At 38.5% G+C, this 27,982-nt stretch overlaps 1 protein-coding gene across 2 annotated transcripts; it reads right to left on the bottom strand.

Moving 5' to 3' along the window:
* Nucleotides 1-72: 72 nt before the first annotated feature.
* On the bottom strand, nucleotides 73-27,982 carry cabp7a (calcium binding protein 7a). 2 transcript variants are annotated; one of them, XM_026187882.1, is made up of 5 exons: nucleotides 26,989-27,982; nucleotides 8,271-8,414; nucleotides 8,012-8,124; nucleotides 6,148-6,298; nucleotides 73-3,433 (listed from the first exon to the last, which is right to left on the bottom strand). In XM_026187882.1, exons 1-5 carry the CDS (start codon nucleotides 27,095-27,097, stop codon nucleotides 3,303-3,305), a joined length of 648 nt encoding a protein of 215 aa, XP_026043667.1. In that variant the 5' UTR covers nucleotides 27,098-27,982; the 3' UTR covers nucleotides 73-3,302. The 2 variants fall into 2 exon arrangements, with proteins under 2 accessions (XP_026043667.1, XP_026043668.1); XM_026187883.1 differs by lacking the exon at nucleotides 26,989-27,982 and adding an exon at nucleotides 13,550-13,729.

Genomic DNA, 27,982 nt, shown 5'->3' on the forward strand with positions numbered 1-27,982 from the left:
ACCATGTCATAGAGTTATCCCGTGGTCTGTGATTGAGGATTTGACAAATCGAAAATGATTTCAGACACAATATAGACACAGTTGTTATATGGTTTATTCAGGTGAAACACTATTCCACAGACATAGAAGAACATCAGGTGGAGTCAATGAACAGATATCACATGTTCAATAAACATTTTTGCAAGATCCAAAGACAGGTATAAAGTACAGTGCAATGCAGAACATTCAGTAGACTACCAACATGTTTGTACAGTTTTTTTTCACCTGTTAAAAGAAAATAAATATTGGTTTGTACATTTTGCTCTGATAATAAATAATACATCCATGTCTGATGGATTTCTATGTTTGTGTACAATGCCAAAATGTCTGAGAATATGGCAACAAATCAAATTAATAACTTTATTCCCCAATGACAATGTTCCCTCACTGGTAATATAGGAAGTGAATGCGAGCATCTTTTGCCAGTCAGGTAATAATCTATTCATCACATTCTAGTAAAAAAAAAAAAAAAAATAGATACATCTATGGTAAAGTGATTCTTTATGTCTAAATTATTTTTGGAAATGGATGAACAATCATGGCGGTGAGCTGTATTTGTGCGTTGCAGCACATGTTAAAGTGCAAAATGGAAACAAAGGTTTATCTGAATAAATGGACTTTTATTGTTTTTGTCTGTGTTCCCCTAAGAGCTGACACTTTTGACAAATTGCTGAGGTGCATGTGATAGTCCTTACCCTGCCTGGCTCTGTGAGATAGTTGTGTTTTTGATTCCTGTTTGTGGTTTTGGCTCCTTTTAGATCCAAGTTTGAGGAACAGCCAATCTCCTTGTTAAGTCTGATGTAATAGCCATTACTGGGTCCAAATACTCCCTCAGATCCCAAATGCAAGCAAACAGCGAGGCACCATTTCAGTGGTTATTGTAGCTGTTTTCCTGTGTAGTACAGGCACCCATGAAAAAGGAGGATGTATAAGGTTGAGAGGAGTTAGAAGTTGAGTATTTTTAAAACAAAGTATTAAAAAAATATAGATCAGCACTGCTATAACTTTGGGTATTAACAAAAATCAAACTGGGATTGAAGTTAGGCTTTTGGACATACAATTTCATGAAAGTAGCTGCAACTCATTTGGCTAATTGTTGGTGAAATAATTCCTCTGCAAGTGCCCGAAAGCTTAGAAAACACCATCTATAACACAAGGTTAGTCATGATTTCCAAGTTATTGCAATGACGACGTCTCATCTGCCAAAATAATTTATATAGACATTGTTGTTGAGCAGTATTAGATCTTTTTGTGAACCATTTAAATAGTAGTGCAGGGTACAATGAGTTTATAAAAGCGTAACTTAAATGTATGCTAAAAATGAATTTTGCTAATAAGAAGCTGGCAGTGGCAGAATGATGATTTTTTCCCATTTGACTCAGATCTACTGAATGAGGGACACAGCACTGCAGCACTTAAAACACTCGCATCTCAGACAACACAGTAGAGGCTTGGGCAGAAAACAGTATCATCAAAAGGTCAATACATCACGACTTAACAAGGGATATTCATAAGATCTGTCTTTATAGAGTCTTTTTTCAGGGTACTGTGGAGGGCTTTTTTTATATCTTTGGCTGGTGTTAAATACAAGTTTATAAGAGACTGCAGCATTTCTGATTTCTGTTCAATAATTCAAAATGATCAGATTTCAGAAATTGTGCCCTTATGTGGCCCAGTTCTCCAGTCACAGATTCCTCCTTAGCTTTGGTAATGTTGGCTTATATGTACAATACACATTAATAACAAGAGACCGTACCTAATTGCATGCACAACAATCTAAACTACACACTTTGTGTGTTGTTTCACATGTTATTATTTTATTGCAATTCTTTGCCATCCAGCCCCTGTTAAACTTTAACTCAATGGGCAGCTTCAGACATACAGTCTTCTCGTGCTTGAGCTTTCCATCTCAATGAATAAGACAGTAGTTCCATTTTCCCTTGAACATCACCAAATATATCTGCTCTAGAAGTGCTATAGAAAACTAATGCAAAACAATTTCAAGGATTCATGTCTGTACTGAGTTTTGTGTAACGTCTTGTGTCTATTTCACATACAGTTATTGCTCTTTAGCAACATGTCCAGACATAAAAACACTTAAAAAGAACAAAATACATTGCTTCACATTTTTCCCTATTACCAACCAGATGCATATTCTTTAAATACTTGAGTGATGTATTTTTTACTCAGTTACTGCCCCGTGAGTGTGTGATGACTTCAGGCCTGCATGTCCATAGCTTAGCAATTCCAAAAAAAAGACTTTTTCTAGGAGCATACTGTATATTACCACAGCCCTTCTTTGTCATGCAGTTGTATGCTTTATATTTGTTGTGAATGCTGATACCCTGCACCACACACAATTGCTCACAGTTTTCATTAAGGAATCGAAAACAGCTCTAGTACACAGTCATAACAATTAATACATTAAGAAGAACTTTTACAAATGTGTCAAGACGACTGTTTAAATCCATGCATGTCATGCATAGATGATGATCATTGTCTCAAGCCTGCAAAGCAGACAGAGCCGAGTGTTTACTGCATGACCAGTTATTTTCAGCCAGTTGCCTGTCAGTTCAGCATCTTCCCCCCGAGAACAGTTAACCTACTTCACCCTGCACCATCCTGCTAAGACCAAAGCCCCGCAGCCTGTGAATGAATGGGAGCATCCACACAGTCACATCCACCGCCCTGCAAACCTATTAAACCCTATAAACTATTATCTCACTTTCTTACCAAGCTATTGTTATTCCCAAGTGGTTCTGAACAATGTTGCACCCCATACAATTTCTGCAGAGCACCGTGCACTCCAGACCTTGCACACATTGACACTTCCCACAATATTTCACAGATTCTTTCTATTTAATATTAACAAACCCCATAGTACACTGAACAAATACAAAACTGGACAGTCACTAAACTCTCTATAGCTGCCACCATACTGAATGCAACACTGCTCAAATGCACATAGCTAATGAATACTAAATGTTGTGTTACGAAGAGTGATATGTGTAGTTAGTTGTCCATTATAAGAGCGCCACTGTTTCTTGGTACGTAAGGTCCAGGTGTCCTTGGAACTGTAAGTTGTCGGCATGTATTTGCCACCAAGACAAATGTCTGTGTCCTTGGGGACTCCAGTTTTTGTATTCTACAGTCATGTTTTATTTTACACGCATGTGATTGTCTGTATTTGTTTTTGAGTTTCATCTTCACAGTCTTTTATGGTAGCCAGTAAATGCTGGTCAAGGCAGAAAACGCCTCAACTCTTATTTCATGCCACTTCGCAGCACCTGATTAGCTGCGATGAGCATGACGCTGATGATGAAAGCAATGGCAAAGGCGCATATCAGGCTTTTGCGCACACAAGTTTGCTTGACTTGCTGCGTCGGGCTGGAGCCTGGGGAAAAGGAAGTAGGAAGAGACACAAGGAAAAGCAAAATGAGCTGAAGGTCCACTGAATCTGGTATTATTTAATGGTTGAAAGACATTTGATTGTTATTTCCAAATGAAAAGCTCACCACAAAATCATACAACTACAAGAACACAAATGAAGGGGAGTGTGCACAGCCAAGAAAATTTGCTTTCACACCTGTATGCTACATAATTACATCTAGATTGAAATGTTAATTGGAGTTTTGGAACAATAAACCAATGAAAGGGCACCCGACTGGCATATTAAAGGACAAAACATCATCAAAACTATTGTGAATCAAAGGTGTAATTGTTTAGGTCCAACGCAGCTGCAGAATCATCTCCAGTAAAGTTAGAGTTCATATCTGTTGTACTTTTACATCTCCGCTTCCCCAATAAAAAATAAATAAATGAAAATTGATAAAATATTGTTTAAAAACAATTTACATAGGAGAAAAAATCAAATTACTTTTGAGAGAAAATCATCAGCAAATTTCATGTATCTAATAATAAAGAGGCATAATTTGTTTTTTTGTTTTGTTTTTTCTGTTTTGTTTTTTTCCCCCCACTGAGTGAGAAGAAAGACAGAGGGGAGTAGAAATAATGTCATATTTTTCATATTACAGAACAGCAGCCTATAAGAGCACAGCAGTTCACTTACTGCTGATAAGCACCTAGAGCACATTTTAATCGAGTGAGCTTGCTGATGGGAGAAACTGGTTGATGGGAGGGCTGAGTTTTGGTGTGGTTTTTTTTTTTTTGTTTGTTTGTTTTTTGTTTTCAAATGCGATTGTGGGGAATTTTGAAGTATGAGAACTTAATCTGAAAGAAATAATAATGTATTCATACTGTTCGACAATGTAAATAGTTGTTACTGTATTATTATTATGATTTGGGACAATATAAGTACAAGCAAACTGAATTGGATGCTGGAAGGCGGAAGCTTAATTCAAAACAAGTTGATTAGTCCAAAAATACAAAGTCCAAAATTTCAGGGCCAACTCGGGAAGAAAGCCAGTGATCGAAAAGACAGACTCACAGGGAACCAAGCAAGGAGATACTCAGCAATGCAGAGAAGAGAGCTGAAAGATACAGCTATGAGGACATCACAGCAATGAACGAGACAAGATTACACACAGGTTCACAAGTGGAGAGCTAACAGGTGGGATACACAGCTGGAGACACAATGAGAGGCGGGGGAAGTTAAGCTCAACACACGACACAGAGACCAACAGTTATAAAATAAAACAGGAAGTGTGACACAACAGAATAGGAGAATTGGATTAACTTGACACGTGAAGAAGACAAGAGGACCAGGTGAACACAGAAAGACAAACAAACATCAGACAAAGTGAAACACAATGGAAACACAAAGTGAACTAAATGAAGTTCACTAAATAAACAAGGCTAGAAAATAAGCAATAAAAACCTATACAAAGCAGGAGATGAACAAGACTTAGGACACAAAAGGGAATAACAACAACGGCATATATAGAAAAATAAACACTGACAACCAAGATACACAAAAAACCAGAGATAACCTAAAAAGTAGACCTTTAATACTAAGCAAAAATTTAGACAGAGGTTGCTGGAAAGATATAATAATTAACAATATATAGTAAAATACAAAAAATGTCAAGAGAAAACAAAAAAGAAAAGAACTTGAACATACATTTCTTTACACAAAGCCAAAGGAATTAAACATTTAAGAAAGAAAAAGTACTCAAAGACCCAGAGACCATGATAGGTTTAGCAGATGGTATCGCATTACACAATCCTGGCTTACTTATTGTTGACTCCTTAATCATTCTAGAATTTATCTTAAGATTTTCCTCACTGAAGTACATGACAGAAATACTGACCCCCTATAAGCCAGTTAGCAGCTTTGGATCCACAGGTGGAGGCCTCTTGGCTTTTTCAAAGTCAAAGTTTAAATCTAAAGGTGGCTGTGCTTTTTTAGCAGGGCCCCTTAGCTTTGGAGTGACCTGCCTGGGGAGGTAGGGCTCTCAGAATCGTGACTTCTTTTAAATCCCTTCTTAAAAGCCCCATTTTTTCCAGACTTGCTTTTATGTGTTGTTGTCTTTTCATCTTCTTTCTATGGTCCTTGTTATTGTTGCTTTTAGTGCTTTTACTATTTATACTGGCCTTTCCCTATAATTCGAAATCTCATACTTTAGACAAATACATAATCATAGAAAAGGACAGAGCTTGCAAATGTGATGTAATTTACAAGTGAAGATCATTTGTGAAATTAATAACAGATATCATTTACAACAATTAACAACCATTTGTGTGTAGAGAGTGTCTGTGATTATCAGGGCCTGAACAGCCCAGGAAACCTTGTGCTTTGTTTACAAAGACATTGTTATTAGCATAAATAATACATTATTATATGTAAATGTCATATCTTTTAAATACACCATGAAGAGCTACACCATGTTTCATATAGCTTTAGGGACCTATAACCTATAAGCAATGCTAATTTCTACAAAGCAGTTAAAAGTTAAAAAAAAAAAAGAAGAAGAAAAAAAACCCAGAATGTTATTTTTTATTCAATATTCATATTTTATTCATTTATTTGTTTATTTTATTTATTTATTTATTTTGTCTCTAGAAAATCTTGATTACGTTCTAGACTTTCGCTTTAACTTCAGGGTACAAAACACACAGCAGTATGCTGAAATATAGGAGGTTCCTTACTGTCTATGTCCACCTGGCAGTCCTCGGGGTTCTCTATGTGATTCTCCTCAGTCATTATGATGTTTTCGATGTCTTTCATGGAAAGATGATCACAGAAGGTGTCATACAGTAGCCTCTTCAGCTCCTCCACTGTAAGCTTCTGCATGTCACACTGGGGATAGACACACCAAACATTAACGTGGACACAGGCTGGAAGGCACAGTAAAAACATTCAAATGCAAAGACAGAAATCTATAAACACACACAGGCATAAAATATAAAGAGAATGTAAGTGCATAAATAGCACTGCAGTGTAGGCTTTACCAGAAGATGGAAAATATGAGTGATATCAATGTGCATTTTAGATTTCTAAATGAATGACATTTAGATCAAAGGAAAATTTGAGTGAGAGATTCCCCAGGTGGATCTGTTACTCAACAAATCCTATTTCTGATTTGAGTGCAAGCTCCTCATTTTAGGTGAAACATGTGCCCCAGATCTAAAATTTTAACCTTGGGATTTTGTGTTTTTTTCAGTAAATAATAAATATTAGATTATCTTAAATATTTCATAAAATGGAAAACAAATGCAACATAATCGCTGAAGTCAATCTAATAAAGGTGAATAAGGCAGCAAAAAAAGTATTTACTAGCCTTTACCACATCCCTTACATTCCCCTTTAGTTGGTGTAATCTAAAGTACTTTCCCTGAACACTGTTTTAGATACACTTCTTCAACTGTTTAATACAAATATCTGATCAGCTAATTACATGGCAGTAACTCAATTTCAAACTGAGCATTAGAACAGGGAAGAAAGGTGATTTAAATCACTTTGAATGAGCAATGGTTGTTGGTGCCATATTAGGCTGAGTATTTCAGAAAATGCTGATCTACTGGGATTTTTCCACACCACCATTTTTTATGGTATACAGGGACTGGTCAGAAAAAAAGAAACTATCCAGAGAGGAGCGGATCTCGAAGCAATGTTTCTAGCACCTTGTTGAATCCATGCCACAAAGAATTAAGGCAACCCAGTGCTTGCAAGGTCTACCTAATTAAATGTCTGGTGAGTGTAATTACTTTCTAAACTACTATTAATTTCTCATTTCTCATTTTTATGTGAACAGAATTGTTAAAGAGAAATTTGTTCACAGAACAATAAAACCATTCTTTCTTAATTAGTGATCACTGGTCAGTCTCGTCAGCACCCTGGCATCTCAGACACATAAATGACCCTTTGGTGTCAATATTGTGCATCACTGCACAGACACCAGTCTCACTCCCAGCTTGTCACATATGAATTGAGCTCAGCCTAAGCTCATCTCGCTGTTGTGACTGAAGGCACTGTGTGATCAATCCAGCAGCACATGCTTCATACTAGTATTCTGTTATATAATGTTACACGATGCTATGCAACACTCTCTTGGGCTTCTCGACTCCCTCAGCAGGTGTGATTCTTCTTTTGTGCACTGAGCATATGAAAAACTCACATTAATTCCCTTTCTTTCAGACTCAGTTTGGAACCTCGTTTTTTTTGACAGGCATTTCAATGCTATTATCACACAGCTACAACAAAAACAACCCTGACATGAGCTACATCCCCACTAATTTCTATCACACTGTCAAAATGAACAGCTGATTGTCTAATGAGGTGTCTGTAAATAAATTAATATCTATTTTGCATGAAAAATTGACTTGACTAAGTGATAAGACTGCCGCCACATGCAAACAAAGATCCAGGATTCCATTAACAAATCAGTGGATGTAACAATTTAAACAGCTATTCCTTTAAAGAACCTAAATGTTTAATAGCTTTGAAGTTTACCACATTAATGATGTCTTTGTCTCCTTTTAATAACAAGAAATAATGTTTTATAATGAGCACCTTCCAAAAAACTGAGTCAAAGTCAGTGCCACTGAATTTGTCTGGTAACCCAGCTGCTGTGAGCTTTGGACCCAGAAGAGTAACAAACTCCTCAAAATCCACCTGGCCGTCACCTGCAGAAAAGAGGAACAGTTAGTGTTCATTGTAGCTGATTTTTTCTTTTCTGCAGTAAAGCCTAGTTTTGTGGGCAAAAGCAGAACAAAGCATCTGCGCTTTTGTGATTTAAAATAGTAAAATCCAATCTGTTTGCTGGCCTCACCATCCATGTCCAGTCTCTGGATGATGACTTCCAACTCCACCTCATTTGGCATGTAGCCAAGGGAACGCATGGCCATGCCCAGCTCCTGCTTTGAGATGAACCCATTCCCATCGCGGTCAAAGACTTTGAAGGCCTCACGGATCTCTGCAGAAAAAGACACACACACAAACACACACACACACAAGCTGAAGTCTTACGGCAAACGAGGATATGAAAGTGGGAAATTTTCCACACACCAAAGACACATTTGTTATGCTGCATCACTGCTTGAGTCATAGTTATATGGGGGTTGGCAGCTCAGGAGAACACAAGTTAACTGCCAAAAAAAGAGTAAAAAAAAAAAAAAAACCTTGAACACAACGCAATGAGATCAAGACAAACTGTAAGGGCAGTAGTCTCTGCCTTGTATTTTGATAGGGATGATTTAAACTTATTAAATAACAGAAGGTTGTTGTTTTTTTACTATCTAAAAATAGTGTGTAATTCTGCCACACTGAGAGGGAAAACAGAGACATTCTGGTAAATGCTTTCTGCCAATTCTTTAATAAATGACAGTCAGGTTGAAATGAGATTGGAAACTACCAATGGACCAGCAACTCAAAAATACTGTAAAACTTCTCTGTGTAAGGAATGGCATCATCAGATGAAATAAAATCACTCACTGTAATGTGAAGGAATTGCTACAGTAAAAGTGATGAGCTGATTTTAAACTAGCTCCACAGCACAAACACATACTTATCATTTTGTTAGAAATCTAATTATTGTGGGGTCCAAAGAGACTTGAGATGTTTGTGTCAAAACATTTGGCAGTCCAAATTGAAAACATCTGTTGGATGTGTGGCTTTTTTGTATTTGAGTCTGTTTTGTTATTAAGTATCTTAACAAATGATCAGTTACAGTTTGTATCCAAATGTATGCACTCTCTGTCATCAGTGGAAGAAAAACTACAAACTCAAGTCACATTAAAACCAAACCTCAATTGTAGTATGTTTGGAGCCGTTTCTGTGGAGGAGGAGCTTACCGATGAGACAAAAAAAAAAAAATCTTATAAATTCAATACCTTGGATCATGAGACTACAAATTGTTAAGAGCCAGTCTGCATTTCAGGCTGTAGCCATGGAGTTTGAACAGCATGGGCCTTTATGAGGCAGGGATGGTCTAACAATGAGATCTTATCAAGATACATCACGGGAATAAGCATTGCTTAAAATACTTTCCCTTCCTCTTTTTGTACATAGAGCTTCCAGTCCCCAAGCTGTCTAGTTATTTTTTCAGTATTACTAAGAATATTTAGTTGTCACTATAGCTCAGAGTTTCTTGTTCTAAAATCAGTGTTCATTGATTTATTTTCTCTTTTGACAATTTAAATCTTTTCATTGAAGGAGAGCTGCATTTCAGTTTATGTTTTCACTGTGTATGAACCTGAAACTAGAACAGAGGTCTTTTATTTTTCATTTATCATTGAAGGGTGACTTATTGTAAATCCCAATTCTATATTTCTGTTTGGGTTTCTTGCAACCTTGCATTATCGCAGTTCCGAATAATCCTTAATCTTATACCATCCCTTGGTATATTCAATTCATCCACTGTCTGAAATGACCTGTTTTAGCTAACCTCGCTTTACTACCCCTTTGAGCCGGTTATCAGAATCAGAATCAGAATCAGAATCAGAATGGGTTTATTGCCAGATGTTGAGGTTTACAACATTAGGAAATTGCTGCGGTGCTTCAGTGCAGACAATAAGAATTAAAGTGCTATGTAGAAAGAAAGATATGTGCATGAGATATACATGAGATATATACATGAGAATAAGAATTATGAGTGCTACGTAGAAAGATATATACATGAGTGCAGGTGGTGATCAGTGCCAAACATGAAATGATGCAGTGACACAGCGTAGGGTCATGTGTTAGTGGCGGGGACAGTCATGTGGTTATTGTTCATGTGTCCAACAGCAGAGGGGAAGAAACTGTTCTTGTGGCGAGAGGTTCTGGTGCGAATGGACCGGAGCCTCCTGCCTGAGGGGAGCAGGTCAAACAGACTGTGTCCAGGGTGAGAAGGGTCAGCTGAGATCCAAGCTGCACGCCGCAGTGTCCTGGAGGTGTACAGGTCCTGCAGAGATGGGAGTCTGCAGCCAATCACCTTCTCAGCAGAGCGCACAACACGCTGCAGTCTCTGTTTGTCCCTGATAGTAGCTCCAGCGTACCACACGGTGATGGAGGAGGTGAGGATGGACTCGATGATTGCAGTGTAGAATTGCATCATCGTCCGTGTTGGCAGGTTGAATTTCTTCAGCTGCCTCAGGAAGTACATCCTCTGCTGGGCTTTCTTGATGACGGAGGTGATGGTGGGCTCCCACTTCAGGTCCTGGGTGATGGTGGTACCCAGGAAGCGGAATGAGTCCACAGAGGTGATGGGGGTGTCAGTCAGGATGATGGGGGGGGAGTGGGGCTGTGTGCTTCCTGAAGTCCACAATAATCTCCACTGTCTTCTGGGCATTCAGCACCAGGTTGTTGTGGCTGCACCAAGACACCAGAGACATCGTCTCACTGGCTGGCCCTCACATACAGAAGGTTTGAACTACATGTTGGCTGGTATGACTAGAGTAAGGATATCCCCTCCCCACATAGCAAAATTGGTATGGCCCGGATCTGGCCCACACAATGTGCTTACACATGGCCCACGTACGGCAAAGAATGACGGCCCTTTGGTGGCCCAGATCTGGTTTGCCAGATGTGAAATGCAGACTGGAGGAGCCAGGGATCGAACCACTAACCTTGCGATCAGTAGGGGATCTGCTCTACCGCATGAGCTACAGCCACCCAGTGGTAAACATGAGTAAACCTCACTAGGTTTTGGATAAAGTGTACACTCACAAACCTGTCAAACCTGCATTTGAAACGTTGGCTACCATAGCAGTACAGTATTGCAACATGGCATGTGGATCTTCTAACTAAAATAGGAAAATAGGAACATAAATAGCGCCATCATTGCCAGACCTGGCATACATCTGGTTGACATACAGTTTGCCATGACACCAGTCAGTCAGAAGTGCCAGCTTGATGGCAGATCCGGGCCAGACCTGTTTTCTATGAGCCTGGGCCACATAACCCAAACCACAATTGAGTCAGATATTGCATGGCATCACATAAACAGTGCTATCATTGCCAGACATGGCGCACATCTGGTTGACATACACTCTGCCATGATACCAGTCAGTCCGAAGTGCCAGCTTGATGCCAGATCCAGGCCAGACCTGTTTTCTATGGGCCTAGGCCACATTAACGAAACCACAATCGAGCCAGATATGGCATGCCATCACATAGACAGTGCCATTTATGCCAGGCCTGGCCTATATCTGGATGACATATCATGCCAGAAGTCAGCCAGCAGTGCCGGCTTGATACCAGATCCGGGCCAGACCTCCTTGCTATGTGGGTCTCAAGGATATCCCGTCCCCTCTTACATGAATCACATGCAGATTCATGTAATCCAAAGCTTGAGTATTTGGCTCATAGAAATGATGTGTACACAAAATGACCTTATCATGCAATATTTTTAATATATTTGCCATTTCAAATGTAATTATAAATTAATTTTAATATAATATTATGATTTTAACATGAGCATCCACCACTTTAACACTGTACAAATACAAATACATGATCAAAAAGCTACCGTTTCTTCTGATTTTTATGATTTTGGCGTACAAAATCTCTGCCTTTTCCTGGTTAATGAAACCATCCCAGTCTGTTGGATCCTCCACTGTGAGTGTTTGGGTTTTAGTGTTTAGAGTAGCAGACGACATACAAGTAGGAGCTGATGAGTCCCTTAGTTTTTAATCATTTCTTTTGATGTTTTTATAATGTTAACATATCAAATCTCACATCCACTGACCAGTATTAACAACAACAACAATGATAATAATTATAAAAATAACAATAATAATAATTATTAGTTTGATGGTGTCATGATCCTGGGCCATGTTGACCCAGCATTCTTAGTTTTCGCGCGTTTTGTATTTTGTTCCTTATTTATGCCTCGGTTCCTAGGTTGTTCTGTTAAGATGTTCCTTATTTGATTTCCCCTTGTGACTTTACCCCCTGTGTGCCCCTCTGTGTATCGGTGAGTCCTCCCCTCCTTGTGTTTTATTCCATGTTTCCCCAGCCCGGTATGTCTGTGCTCTCCCCGTGCTTTCTCTCTCCTCCTGTCTGCACCTCTGTGCCCTTCCTGTTTTACTTTGACAGTCTCCCGCCAGTGTTGTGTTTACTCCTGCCGTGTCTCGTTATGATTATCAGTGTCACCTGTGTTCCCCCACTTCCCTCGTTAACCCTCTGTGTATTTATGTCCGCGTCTCTCTCAGTTCTGCGTCGTGTTCTCCCTTATTCATGGCTGTGTGTTATAGTTTCCCAGTTTAGTTTGCATGGTTTTGCTCTCCAGCAATAAAGCTGTGAATTTTGAGTTCATTCCTGCCTCCGTGAGTTTGCGATTGGGTCCCCATCCTGCCTGCACACTGCCGCATTATGACAGATAGTGTTCAAATTAAGTGCAGCTGAGGCTGAGGTACTCTAAGTGTTTTTTTCCCCCCATCACAGACAACTAGAAATCCACACTACAACAGTAAGAAATCAGAGTAATGTGTGTGTGTGTTTTTTTTCTTTTGTTTTTAGTATTATTTTTACAGCACTTACTTTAAACATAAACTAACAAACTCGACAGCAAAGGGCATTAAGTGTTGCAACTACTCTGTGTCAGCAGAAAGCTTCTTCTAAACTTTGAAACCTTGAGTTCAATCACTATGGGAAATCTTTCAGCAGTTAATTGCTCCTCTTTGCCCCACTGCATATTTCCCTTCATTCTCCACTTGTTTACCTTTCACGAGGGACTGAATCCCTTAATTTATGCAACAACATCCACGACCGAGTCACCTACAATTTGAAACTTGTCACATCCTCGTCTTACAAGCCTGATTAGCACACAAGAGCAGAGCTGGGGATGAATCTTAAAGAGACAATACATAGTGCTCAGGAAATCACATGTCAGATTGGCAGTATTTGTAATTCGTTTGTTGAGATGAAATGTATCACTAAAGACCGATGTGATGGCATCAGCTACACAGGGGTAAGTCAGTCCATTTTTTCACTTTATTAGTTTGCTTTTCTTCATTAATCATTTGGTTAAACCTAACACTGATATTATGAGGCGCGCACATAGTAGCATTGTGTGGTTTTTCTAAAATGTTTTGTTATATTAATTATGTTTCTCTTTCTTTGAGTTACCTGGGTTTGGGCGGTGGCTGTTTCCTGTCTGGGCAAAAGGCGTGGCTGAGGACTCTGGGAACAACATGCCTGCTCAGCAGGACCAACCATGGGCTTACCAGGAGCAGGGGTGTTTTAGGTTTAGTTAGGTTATTCTGTGCTTAGTTAATATTAGTGTGTTTTTGTTTCCCCCCCTTATTGTGTGTAAATGGTTTGGCCAAATCATTATAAAAGCTACCCTCATGTGTCTTTGTAATTAGGTCAGTTTGTGAGTTAAGTTGTGTCTCACTTTGTTTTGTTTAAGTTTCTGGAAATTACTTTTCGTAAAGTTATTTTTAGTTGACCTCTTTTATGGGCCTGCTAAGTATGTTTTTGAATTTTGTTAATTTTGGACTTTTTGAGGGTTAAAATAAAGAAAACCCTTTTTGAAGATACTTTTTTGCCTGTTTCCTCTTTGCTTTGGCTGCTTGGTCCCTCACAACTGATGATAAATCTCATGCGGACTTTGTAATAAGATTCAGGAACATTTAAATTCCCCACACGTCTGAGGAAGTTTTAGATCAGGTCAGAGTAAAGACAAAGATAATTTAGGTGTGTAAATAAGAAAAATGTTGAGTAGGTTTGGAATGAATAATGGAAACAATAAGTGAATGCTGCTACTAAATAATACATAACCTGTCTCTATTATAGGATTTAGTTCCAATAAAAGCTTTCTGGGTAAGGAAAATAAAATTGTTTTTTTAAAATACTTTTCAGCTTGCAGCCAGTAGCTGCCGTTAAATTACTGAACTCTAATGCTAAACGAGTGTACATCATTTGAAGCAGGGTAATGAATAGACAAGCCTAAGGTAATATCGACAGTGTGACAGTACAACAAATTTCTCAGCAGAAAAAAAACCCATAAAATGTCAGTGATGGTAGAAAAGAGCATATAATTGTGCTGTACTGTATAGTAGTAAATCCAGGAAATAGTCTGTTACAATCAAGTAAATGCATAGGATAGAAAAGAAACTGCACGAAGGGGACAAGGCTACTTAAAAATCATGTTTTTCAACAGATTACGTCTGGATATGCAATTTATAAAGCCAAGTCTGGTGACATTCACAGCAGCTGTTTTGACATCAATTTCCACTGCAAAATGTCTAACTGAAGATATATTCTGAATCACCGAGAGCCTCCAGCTGTGTTTTTTCCTTCACTGGGTATGATGTTATTGTTTATAGAAAAAATAATAGCTCAGTATCCACCTGAGGACCCTGCTCCATCTGTTTACTTTAGAAAGAGGGGCTTTCCAGCAGACACTTGCTGCTAAAACATGTTGGTGCCTTGCAGGAAGCAAGCACATTCTCAAATGAGGTGCCAAAACTGTTTTTGCAAATGATCTCCTTCATGAAAGCCTTTTCATGGATCAAAGGCCAAAGTAGCAGTGTTACTATTAGTAGTTATAGTGTATCATTATATTTGTTATTTAAAAATAACCTGTTGGAGGATGATTTTATGTGGTGACAAACATCATTTACAGAATACTGAAACTGTTGTGTTGTACAGGCTTGAAATATAATGAATGGATTATCGTCTCCTGTGAGATACATGAGCATAATGCTGGAAAATTTAGAGTTAGTTCAAATATTTTATCAAAACCACTTGGTTCCACATGAAACTAGGCCAGAGTGCTACTTGAATGAAGTAACAAATCTCTGAAGTAAAGAAGACCATGTGTAATCTCCATAGGCTGACTAGGCTGACTAATCAGTCTCTAAAATAATTAATTTTTCTATTCTTGACCACATTCTATCCAGATAAATAAATTCTCAAAGAGATAGCACTATATCTTAATTTTACCCAGAAGATACAGCTTTATTCTTTCCTTTTAATTTTATTCTTTTGCCCAAAATGGACTGGACTCATATGTATTATGTACTAACTGTACTGTAAAGAAGACACTCTCTCTATAACAATAATTTAAAAAAAGAAAAATCAATTAATTAAATTGCACTGCACACTAATCAAAGAGACAAATACTTGTTTAAGTTGAGTATAACAGGTTTTAAATGCTCAGCCTAGCTAGCCTTTAAAATGGCATCATTGTCTCTGGGCACCAGTGCCAGAGGGCATTTTTAATGGGAAGATGCAGAAGATCGTGAAAGCTACCGAGCCAGAAGCTTGTCCTTACATTCACTCACTTGTACCTAGTCATGTTTTCACTTTTTTCCTTTGTTTAACTTGTTAACAAAATTCATAAGGAAGCAGCTTTCTGAAATCAGCATATCCTCCTGAGAATTGAGAAAAAAGAACCTTCCCAATGAACTTTTTTGAGATTTCCTGCCTCTTTGGAGGCCACCCGAACACATGAAATATCAATTGAAAGCCCAGGATGTCCTCTATTTAGTACATCAGGATTTTGTAAGGTCACTCATATAAGTCAAAAGATATAGACCAAAAACAGAGGACATAAATGAATAGGCTGGTTCTCAGGATATGCATAATAAATTTTAAAAATTTAAAAATGAGAAAAAGTTGTTTGTAAATGTCAAATTTGACTTGTTCAAAAATCAACCAGAGGCCGTACAAGTGACAAGCAGTTCCCTTTAAAATGCCATGTTTTTTCAATCCCTGCTCAGAAAAACTTGGGAAACTGCATAAAATGTAAATAAATGAAGAGAACATATCAAATTTATGAACTGAGAAACTGTTCTGTATTAAGAAATTTTGAATTTGATGGCAGTAACAAATCTCAAAATGCTGGGATGGGACAATAAAAGGCTTGTACACAGGTCTAAATAAAAGCAGCTGTAGGAACTTTTTGCAACTCATTAGATTCTGAATCGCAACAAGTCAGTAACATGACAGGATACGAAAAGGAGCATCTTAGAGGCAGAGTTTCTCAGAAAATGGGCAGATGTTCACCTATCTGCAAAATATATATCTATATTTCTACAAAGTGTGAAACATTGTTCCTCAACATAAACTGTTAATATCTCATCATTAACAGTTTAAAGTATCATCAAAGACTATTAGAATCTAGAAATTTCTGTTCACAAGAGACAAAGCCTAAAATTAATATTGGATGCCTGTGATCTTCAGGGCCTCAGGTGGCACTGCAGGAATGATTTTGTCATGGACTCAGGGACATGTATGTGAACACAGTTCACCATGCTATCCACAAATGTAGGTTAAATGCTATGATGCAAAGAAATGGGTGTATATGAATATGATCCAGAAACACCACAGTCTTTTCTGGGCTGATCTCATTTAAAATTGGAGGCAAAGTGGAAACCTGTTCTTTGGTCAGACAAATCTAAATTTAAAATTCTATTTGGAAAATATGGACATCACATTTTCTTCACTAAAGAGGAAAGAGACCACCTGACATGTTATCAGGTCCCTGCATATCTGATGGTATGGGTTGTGTATTATTGCTTATGGAAGATGCTCACACACATTGAAAAGCACAATAAATGTTGAATGGTTTTAGAGCAACACATACCCCCGTAAAATATTAGGGTCTGGGTGATGAACCGGCTTGCAAGCGCTCGAGACCTTTCACCAGCTGAAAACATTTGGCACATCATAAAATGAAAAACACTACAAAGGAGACCCAGGACTGCGGAGCAGCTAAATTCACAACATTCCTCTCCTAGAAGTCCAACAACTATCCTGCAGACTGTTGTTAAAACAAGATGGGATGCTATACATGGATAAATACGCTGCTGTCCCAACTTTTTTGAACCATTCAAGTGTGCCAGTTTAAAAATGTGATGTTTTCTACATTCTTTTGTGAATAAAATATGGGTTTACCATTGAATTGTGTTTATTTATATTTTACACTGCATCCCAAAAGTTTTTATTTTTGCTTCCAGCCTTTTAAATTCCGACTAATGTAATTTTCAGCTTCTGCCTTATTAATATACATAATTTAATCGATTTTTTTCTTTTTAAAGCTGCTTCTTCAGCTCTGTTTCTGGGACCATAGCTTCACCAGGGAAGTGGGAATATTTTCGCTGAAAGCATGTGATATTTGCTTTGATGTACAGAGGTGCTTGTTGGCCTTCAGATGCAATGCCACATAGTCCCCTGTGGTGTGATCTGACATAGGATGAAACCTCAAGTTAAGCTCAGCGGCTGAAAGAGCCAAGCTTCTAAAGCAGAACACCCACAAGAGAAAGGTGCAGTGCACTCCCTTTTGCACTACGCTCCCTGTATACTGCTGTTTATCAGTGAATTGAGCTGCATCCTTGCAGCAGCACGGAGTTGCTAAACAGTCTGTACACAGCTCTAAACAAAGTGAGGAACCACTTAGAAGTGGAGCTTATTCATGCATATAAATGGAAAAGGCTCGACAAGGCTCGCAAGTTCCACTTTCTCTGCAGTGTTTTCCTTTAAGCAACACTGGGACTTTTTCTTTGACAGGTAAAAGTTAATTAAGTAACATTAATGTCTAATTTATTTTAGTACTAACAAGTTAAGAAATTGATATTAACAGTTGCTATTCTACAGATCTAATATGAGATAAATGGGTCAAAAATAAAGATTAGTTTCCCCCCTTTGTTTTTTGCTTTTATCCTGTCACACATATTATAGTTTAATACTAACCAAATACACAGCATATTAACATATTAAAGTGCTAAGACAGAAAAAAAATCAGAAAATAGATTAAACAATGAAAATATTTACTTGAGAGTTTTGAGTGTTTTGGTTTTTAACCATTTTCAGGATAAATTTAGCTTCACTTAAAACTTTTGCCAATTACACATGGTGTTTTTTTGAGCAGACTAATGCCAGGGCTTTTGTAACAGCAATGCATCCGTGAACCTAATCCAGGGCTTGTTTTTCAGAGCCAGGGATCCTCTTTGCCTCATTCAGACCTGCATCTGCTTAGGGCTGCTTTGGATCGGTAATTGAAGCACACCCACTCTTTATGTGAGACCTTATCACTGTGAGAAAAACACTGCTCTGCTCTGTGTGTGCAAACCTTGGGTGACTATTTTTAAACACTCATAGCAACCTTAATCCATCTTTAGCTGGATATGGGCTGACTTGGACATCCAAAAGATTTAAATATTACCATAACAGGCTTCTAATAAGGCTCTTGGGGATTTGAAAGGAGTATATGGTGAAGTGTGTGTGTGTGTGGGGGGGGGGAAGCTCGTCTTTGGGTTTGAAATGAAATTCCACCCTTCGTTAGAAAATTTAAAGTGCCTTAACTTTGCCAATGCAGCACTGAAGTGACCACAGGGAAAAACTTTATTTGAATGACTGTAGCCAGTGACAGGCAGTGAAATTTTAGTCTGATGTTCAGTTTTTCTTTTCTGAAAAGGAAAAAAAAACATGGAGATCTTTCCATCTTTCTTCTCTCACTCTTATTCTTTGCAAGGCATAAAGTTTTCATTATCACAGATGATGCCAAGCTGAGATGGGCCCGATAGCCACAAGACAAAAACCCGTCAGAAGCACTTCAAGCACAGGTCAGTCAGGAAGAATCAAAAGCCTCCACTACACAGTACATTCCCCCCATCAGTTCCACCAGGCTAACAGTGCACACTCACTTATGGATGTTGTTTTTCTACCACTATTATTGCGTGATAAAGACTTTTGGTGTATTGTTCATCAAAGGAAAGGAATATTACCCTGGAGAAAAAGCACTTCACCTCCCAGAACTCATCACAGTTCATTTCACAGGTAATAAAGTCTGCGGGATTCACTTCTTTGTGGCAATCAATCAAGATGGAAATAAATGACTTAACTTGAAGCCACCAGGCAGCCATAATCAAAGCATTTCATGATATTCCCCGTTAGTCTGCAGCACATGTTTTTCATCAAAACCCATTTTGGCGTGATAGAATGCCATACCAGATTACACTGACTGATTAACTCAGAATTTATATGAGTATATAGATATCGATGGGATCGAAATGTCAAATAACTAAACTATAACAAGGGTCAGGAAAATAATAAATGTCAGTGTCAAGACTTTAACTTTTTCTTTTCCTCATTATGAAGAAAAGATGTATGCAAAGAAATGAAGACTTGTCTTCTGCTTAGGTAATAAATTGGGGGAAATGCTTTGTTTGTCATATCACCACAAATATTGCATAGAGGAGGTTTTGTTCAGAGAAAAAATATATATCTGAATACCTCAAAATCTCCCCTTATTTTGTTGATTTATTCAAAAAAGTGTGAAAACAATACATCAGAGTTTTGAATGGAGATGTGATCCAGTCACCTCCAGATAAAGTCAGGCCCATTCCCACCCTGCTTTATGCTTGCTGTTTATGGTACTGAAAAAAAATTGCTTTTCAACTCCATAACCTCAAAATTAAAATTCTCTTAATCAAATTAACCTTCATATATTTTTCTGGTAGACAATTTTCAAACCCTTTAAGATTTTTTTGTGTGTGTCTGTGACCTTGTGGTGACACCTGTGGTGCTGGGGCACTTTGCCCTCTAAGAAGAGGCTCATTTGAGGCTCAGTTAACATCTTTTTCACCATCTATGTCAAGCAGAGCTTTTCCATCCAGGCAGGTGATACATTTATGAAATCCATTTTCAAATCCAGTCCTGTCTGCCTGCCTGTTTGTCTTACAGGCTGTGTAAGATGACCCTGCATCTACGCAGAACTGAGAAGAGATGGGAAGAAAAACAAAGTGAGATTTATTATCCTCAGCCTGATTACATACAAGGACGGCGCTTTAATGGCCGTCCCAAGTGACACGCACCTGTCACTTGGGTTTCTCTTCTAAAATTAATTATTTTAATGTTTTTGTCTTGCTTGTGTTTTTTATATATCCTTTTTTATCATTTTTTATAGTAGGCAGGAAAGAGTTTTCCGTAAGATTTTTCTGCAGGTTTTTGATCTTTCTTCTAAACTTACGCAACATTATCTCACCGTCCTTCACTGGTACTCACAAATCCATGTGCATAAAAAGTCAAATTCATAATGAATATGCTGGCTTTATTGGCTTTTTTTAAAAAAAATTGGAGCAATTGAAAAATTACAGCAGTCTGTGCTGCTGTGCGTCCTTCTTCTTTGTTAATCAACAAAAGCCCTTTTGAGCTTGAGCTTGATGTTTGGCAGACTTGTATCAATGTGAAAAGGACTTGATTTGTGAGTACAAGAGCGATGGTTTCAGCAGTAGAAAGGCACTTCATTTATTAGCTTGATTCACTTTATTGTTAATTTTTTTTTTCAATATATTTTTTTAAGAGAAAGTGTTTAGATAAAAACAAACTCTTCTGCAGGAGGGTATGAAAGCATTCAAGGATTCAAGGATGCAAGCCATGTTTTTTGGGGGGATCCAATTTAAGGGTAGAACATGGTGTTTTTTTCTGAACGAGAACAATAATTGAGCTAATTTTGGCTTCCTAGGAGAGAGCATGCAAATAGCAGTCGATAGCTGATGTGAATAGGAGAGAAAAATAAGTGTTTGGTTTTGGTAAACACTTCTGGATCGTTTGCACACTCCACACTCCTGAAAATGAGCCAGCGTATCTTCATCTATCAGCACTGGTCATTTGTTATGTCCAAATCTTCTTAGCAATATATATGCTTTAAAATGGTCTCAGTTGACCCCTTAGAAGTACACCCCCGCAACGCCTACGGATTCTGCACCAGCAATACGTTATACGCATAATTTCTGTCTTTCCGAGCAGATGCCGGTGCCTTTAAATATCTTCATTTGTATTCATGTAAGTATTTCCAAAGGAATGGAAGTCAACCCTCCACCTCAGGGCAAAGAAATGAGTCAATGTTGCTGCTGCAGCTACAGTAGGAGTCGAGCAGAAACATCAACAACGCCTCACAGGCAGTTTATGCCATTAGAAACACAGTGGTGTCGGTGGTTTTTTTTGAGTAGCTGTCAGTCAAAACGATTTGCAGTCACAAAAACTCTGCCAAGGGAATGACTAAAAAAACTGAAAAAGAAGCCCCAGTAAATGTTAAATGCCTGGTACTGAGAGGAAAACTCATTGAATAAACTAAATCTGAATATTCAATATTCTAAATGCATTTTGATGAAGTAAACAAGCTCTGCAGTCAGTCCTGTACACTACCACAAAAACGCTGACTTCAGTAGTTTCATCATCCAAATAATCAAACTCTGCTGGTTGTTTGAGGAAGGTTTTACATTCACATCCTCTCTCTCCCACCAGAGTGTCTTTTTCTCTGGCACAAAGCAACATATAAAGCTCCATTTAGTGATATTGTTGTAACCACAAATATATGAAGGAAGTGGTAAATTCTCACCATCATTTGTTTGATATTTCATAAAATAATACTAAAAATGCAGTATCTCTAAATCCAGCTTTCAGTCTCACTGATTTCAGTCTCATTGTTCCAGTCACTTCCCGTTTGCACCATCTCGGCGGCTCTGTGCCACGGGAGGGGTGCAGACGACAGTCGAATCTGTGTTTGATCTTGAGACGAGGAAAGCCCCCTCACTCTGCCACAAGTGTGCACAAATGGAGAGATAACTTTGTAGGCTGCACTGATTTCAATTGCTGTGTAGATGGTTAATTGGTGAGTTTAAAATGCTCCGTGAGAGATTTGTCCCTGCTGGTGCTCTGTGACAGGTTGGGGTCGGGATATGCTTGCATCTTTCCGTAATGATGATTAAGAGAATCTTTTTTAATACTAATACCAACACAGTGAAAGTAGAAATAAAGACAGGTTTTATTAAAATCTTCGAATACAATGTCTATTCACTGTAAATTCTATGCAAATTATGTCAAATACTGACTGCTTACATGTTTATTTTGCTGCATGTGCTGAGTAATAATACCTGCAAGCATGTGAAATAGCTGAAACTAATATGCACTAACATTTTCCTTCTGGTAGCTAGACATGTAGAATATAATGCTAATGTGATATTTACTTATTTTTGTTCTGAATTCATTTACTCCTTCCATAAATAGCCATTATAATGGTCTTGCTTTTAGGCAGAAAATTATGTTATTAGAAAACTGGTGAGTTATCCTTTTGTTTGGCTTTTTGAGCAGTTTGCATAAGTATGTCAAATGGATTAATTTGCCTTAATGCCCGAATTTATTTACTACTGATGAATACATGATGAATACAGAGTGTTTTTTCGGGGCGAAGCTTCCAAGAGTCTGTCAGCAACAGAGGAAATTTGGGGCTGATTTAAAAAACGATACAAAAGCACATTTCCTTCCAAAGATGTCCTCACGGTCATAAAACAGAGGGAATGAAGAAAAGATGGAACTAAAAGTTGTGTCAGCAGATGTTTCCTTCAATGTTCTTGTGTATTTCAACAGTGCAGGGGAAAAGGCGGAGGAGATTTCAACTGCAACAATAAACAAACTGTATTATCGCAAGTTTGCTAAGAAAATGCAAACATTTTGCTTCTCTCTTATCGTTTGAGTGTGTACCAGCATCTCCTGGCATCTATTTCCATGAGCCTTTCTCTGGGACCTGATACAAATGCTTAAAGCTCAGCCTTGGGACTATTTTGAAGCTACTTCCAATAGTGCTGTTGTTAGGCTGTGTGGAAATGGGCTACCCACTTAATTCCACCTGCAGTGATATTGACACGGAGCTGTGTGTATATATAAATGTGTGTGTGTGTGTGTGTGTGTGTGTGTGTGTGTGTGTGTGTGTGTGTGTGTGTGTGTGTGTGTGTGTGTGTGTGTGTGTGTGTGTGTGTGTGTGTGTAGTGGTGGAGGAGGTCTAAACTATATTGAGCACCTGTAATATGACCAACTGTTTTTTTTTTCCTCTTGTGTAGGAGGGGAAATGGACAATCTGGAGTCCAATTCAAATTATGGTCACATTACTGTACATTAAAGTAGTTGTTACCACCTCTAAGTTTCTCTCATGCACACACACACACACACATGCACACACACACAAAGCATTAGAAAAAAATTGAGTTGCTTTTTCTTTTTTTTTTCAATTATAGCTTAGACAGCCTTCTTGGTCAAGATGTTTGGTGCCACTGGTCCATTCCCTTGGGTGTCCAAGCCAGTAATTGAAAATCAAGTACTTGGTTATGTGTGCCAATAGGGCTTTAGCCTCCTATGCCTCTACATGCGCTCACATACACATATTCACTAATGTGCTATTTCATTTTCTGACAAATCTCTGACGGCCAAGCTGATGATTGTGACACCTCACACTTCCAGCCAATTCTCGTCCCTCTCTAGAGAAGAGCCACAGGGTCGCTCGGGTAATGCGTTCCTCATTTACAAGTCATTTCTGAAACGTCACTGCTGTCAAAATTTTATCAAAATATGTTTAATGATGTTACTATATATTTTAAATTTTTATGTTTTCAATATTTGCAGTGTCTCCAATCTAGGAAATACTTTATCACTGGAAGTTCAGTTTGTTAAAATTGCCTTTAAGTACTAGTAGCCATATTATTCCAGATATCCATATTTAGGGTTTGGGCATTATTTTTGATCATAATTTGTCAGTTAAGATCCAGAATGAAAATCTTGTCTCCTCGTCTTTCACTTAAAATTTGTCGTTACATAAAGAAGAAAAACATTTTTTCTGTTATTCGTTATATAAGCTGCACATTTAAAAAATAAATAAATCACCCAAATGTGATTTTGTGTTAAAATATGTCACACATAAAAAAATCATGTTTGGCATCTGGAGCGTACCACTCACCAATACTGCAGTGGCATCTTTATACAATATGTATGTCTGTTTTTAATGCAAGAGGTCCTACGACTTTTATTCTTCCTCATCACTTTCTTGCTACTTTTGACAGCAACATCTAGAAAATAAGGGCGAGTCTGTGCAGTTGTCAGCTGCTCCAACAGTCGTAATAAATTCCACCTTTGGAATAAGACTGAGTGCAAAATGCACAAGCCTTTACGTCACATAGAAACCTCCATCTGAGATGTTTTACATAGGTTTTCTGGCTGTGTGGAAGACGAAGGTGCTCAGCAGATTTGGATTAAGAATATAAACAGAAACAATTTATGTTCCTACTAACAACAGGACAGAAGTTGTTTCTTAATAACAGACAATCTCATAGTGACTAATATGAGTAATGAACAAAATGAGCATTAAGTTATATTCACAGAAAACTGAAACTGGCTTCACTTCTTAGACTCAGAGGCTGTTTCAAGCTTTACTGTTCAATTTATGGGTGAAAGAGGACTCAGAAGCTATGCCCATCTTTTATATACTGTCTACAGCTTAAATAGGAAATGAAGCTATGGTAATACTGGCTAATACACTTTCTAAGAGCTGCAGTGGTTGCACAGAATAAATTAACTCCAGCTTGCGTTACTGTCTTCCATCTCTGCGACACTGAAAACAATAATGAGAGTAATATCAATATTGTTTCCATAGATTTAAAATTTAGTTAACTAAAAGTAAGCACCAATACTGGCACATAACATTTCATTTTCTTTTTCTGCTATTATTCAACAAACCATTCAGCCCTGTCATGTTCTATATTATTCTCATTTTGTGCTTTCTAGTGGGAAAAGCTGTGAAGCTGTCACTTGACAACGACAACAACAACAATGTTCAAATCCCTTCATTGACGCTGGCTTAAAAGTCTGCCTCTTTCGCTTTCTCTAAGGCATCCCTCACACAGCATCACAACAGCTGCAAAAGGCTCTGTCACTGCTGTTAACTGTGCATTACCACAGCCTTCTCCAATCAAACTGCCACTATAAGTTGAGCTGTAAAACCCAAATGGCTCACTTTGTCTCCTGACACATGTGGCAGATAAGTGGATTTGACTAATTGCAGCTAAAATGAAGTGTTGTTTGTTTATTGCATCCAGAGCTGACAGTAAAGTGGTTGGGTGGGGTGAAAAGAAAACTGAGATTTGTCAGTCTCAACAGTCAAGAGCTACTTCTGAAACCTGAAGTACACATGTTTGACAATAAAGCACTGTGATGCAATGCTGAAATTAAGAGCATAACATCATGCAAGGATCACTTTTGGCATTGACATGTATCTCTTTGATCTTTATTTTATTTTATTTATTTTTTGGATTTCAAAGCAAAAAAAAATGAAAGAAAAGAAAAAGGCAAAAAGCATTAAATGAACAAGGGAGATGTGTATTGCGTATCTTAGCTTTTCTGGATATTTCTGGTGTTTTCTGAAACAGAATGTTCAAAATGCACTGGGGATGTTCTGCCTTTGAATACCCTCTGGGAGTCAAAACCAATATATATTTGGCCTCTTCCACTCAGCTTTTATAATTAACATCAACCTCAGTGTGAAGATGCCAACCGTATTATGTGTTTACAAGTGGTTCTTTGCAAGTATTGCAAATGCAAACCTGTTTATGTGAGACAAAATTTGTGCACCTGCAGGTAACATTAGCAGTTTGCTTCTTGGTGTCTGTGCTCCAGCACTCACAGACAGAAATTTTTCACAAGACCAGGCTTGTCTGTACTTCACACATATACATGAAATGCAGCTGTCAAGAAAAGGTTTTAAAGGTTTGTGTGCCCACTCATCTCTCTGAATCTGTCCAGCGAAGGAGTCGAATTTGTCAGAAATGTGTTTGTCCTTTGTTTTTCAAAGAAAGTGCGTTTAATCATTATGGGGGGAAAAGGATCAGAGGTGCAGGGGACGAATCATTTAGCATTAATATGTCAGCTTACAGCATAAACACACTTGCAGCAAAACAAGAACTTCCTCTAATCACATCCACTTGGGGACTTCAGTCATGTCTCAGGGGCTGCTGTATGATAATGTGCAGATGTCACAGGTTCATATTGCAAGCACTCCTGGCATAAACGCTCTCATGATCCTGAAATACACATTGTCCTGTGTAGCTGTCATTTTTCAGCATGCTTCTTGGTGTTGATATTTAGTGCTGTGATGTTTCAGATGTATTCAACTTTTTTAAAAATGATGGGATTTACCCTTAATTTAATAATCTTGCAGATGTGGGACAAATGCTTCACATTCTTCAGGAAAGATGGGGATAAGATGCATAAAATATCTCTAAACCATTCAGTGTCAGTGTGGCCAGGCTTAACAGGCCAGTGAATTCCAGCCCTAGCTTCTGGTACTAGATCGAGCCAATGCATCACTAACCTCACAGAGCAACGTTTTATAACAAAATTCCTTTCTTAAGAAATCCTGCTTTGAACTTATGGAAAATAATGATGTGATAATGTGAATAGACTGAAAACATTTTTTTTTATTCAATCAGTGAAAAAAAATCGAAAATGAGGATTATTGTAGCACATTCTGTTTTATATAACAAGATAAAGAAAGGGAACTGTGAAAATAAAAACTGCCCTTAAAATCCAAATCACTTCTAGTCTCGATACTTGTGTATTAAATCAAAGCTCTCCGAGCGCTGTCCAAGGTCCTGACCGCGCGCCAGTTTAAAGGAACTCCACCGCAGGAGCTGACCGCGGCCACATACACTGCCGCTGCACAAAGTAACACCTCCCGTATACTCACAAGTCCTGATAACATTCAGTTCTATGTGAGCAGGTATCATTATTCTCACCTTCTACTTCGTCTTCAGGCAGGTTCACCGGCGCGCTGTAGGAGAGGATGTCAGGGATGGTGCAGATCCCCCGGTACATCAGCGTGGAGGTGACTGGATGCATCGGCATGGCTGCGACCTCTGGATACCACCTGCGCCCTCGTCATACAGAAATGTCTACAGAGAGGATCCTAACTTCCCCGCTCAGTCACCGACGGAAAAGCAAATCCATGGATGAGGGGCTGGGGGTGCGAAGGGAAAACGTGGATTCCGCAGCGTGTCCGCCTCAATATGCCTTTTGGTCAATGAATGAAGAGCAAGAAAATGTGTGTGGGGGGGCTCTTACCTCTCTGCAGTTGTTATATGTTTAGAAGGAATAACACACAAAGTCAGTAAAAGGAGCAGTGCAGAACACCGACAAAATGCGCACATAGAAACATCACCATCAGCTCAGACAACCTCCACATCTGAGCTAATTAGCACGTTTTCCGTCTCTGCTGTAAACAACAATTGTGATAAAATTGCGGGTTATGAATCCATCGATTTCTTGTGTTTTTTTTAGTCCCGATGATTGCCTGCCGTGATGAAACACATGCATCCACTTGTTGGATACATGCGCTAACTTGACGCACTCCGTCCTCAGGCTCCAGCCAGCTTCATCCACAGAAACGACGTGTTAAAAATCTTTTTTTTAATGATGAGTGAATAGCATAAAAGATCTAAATGTGTGTCTTAAAAGCCCGATATGATGGCAGGTAAAGTAGGGCGCATCCGGATCCTTACAGACAATAATTACTCGCTGGCTCTTAATTGGTCGTGAGCACTGGGCGCAGTGCAATCCAGTTGTTCAGTCTTCAGTGTTTTTGTGAAAGGAAGCTCTCTGTGTGGATCAGATATGTAGTCTCTCCCTTCTCTGTATCGCCCCCGTCACTCTGTCTCTCACATACATACATACATGCGCACTTACACACACACTTATTCGCTCAGCGTGTGGACGCAGGCAATCCCACAACAC

The sequence above is a fragment of the Astatotilapia calliptera genome, chromosome 12 (assembly GCF_900246225.1).
Source record: "Astatotilapia calliptera chromosome 12, fAstCal1.2, whole genome shotgun sequence".
NCBI lineage: Eukaryota > Metazoa > Chordata > Actinopteri > Cichliformes > Cichlidae > Astatotilapia > Astatotilapia calliptera.

Bases quoted from the DNA above. Each gene is read 5' to 3' on its own strand.
- cabp7a (XM_026187882.1), bottom strand. From the start codon at position 27,097: ATGCCGATGCATCCAGTCACCTCCACGCTGATGTACCGGGGGATCTGC. The intron at 8,415-26,988 runs GTGAGAATAATG...CTTTTTCTGCAG, and splicing joins GCCTGAAGACGAAGTAGAAG to AGATCCGTGAGGCCTTCAAA. The intron at 3,434-6,147 runs GTAAGGAACCTC...CCTTTTCCCCAG, and splicing joins CTGCCAGGTGGACATAGACA to GCTCCAGCCCGACGCAGCAA.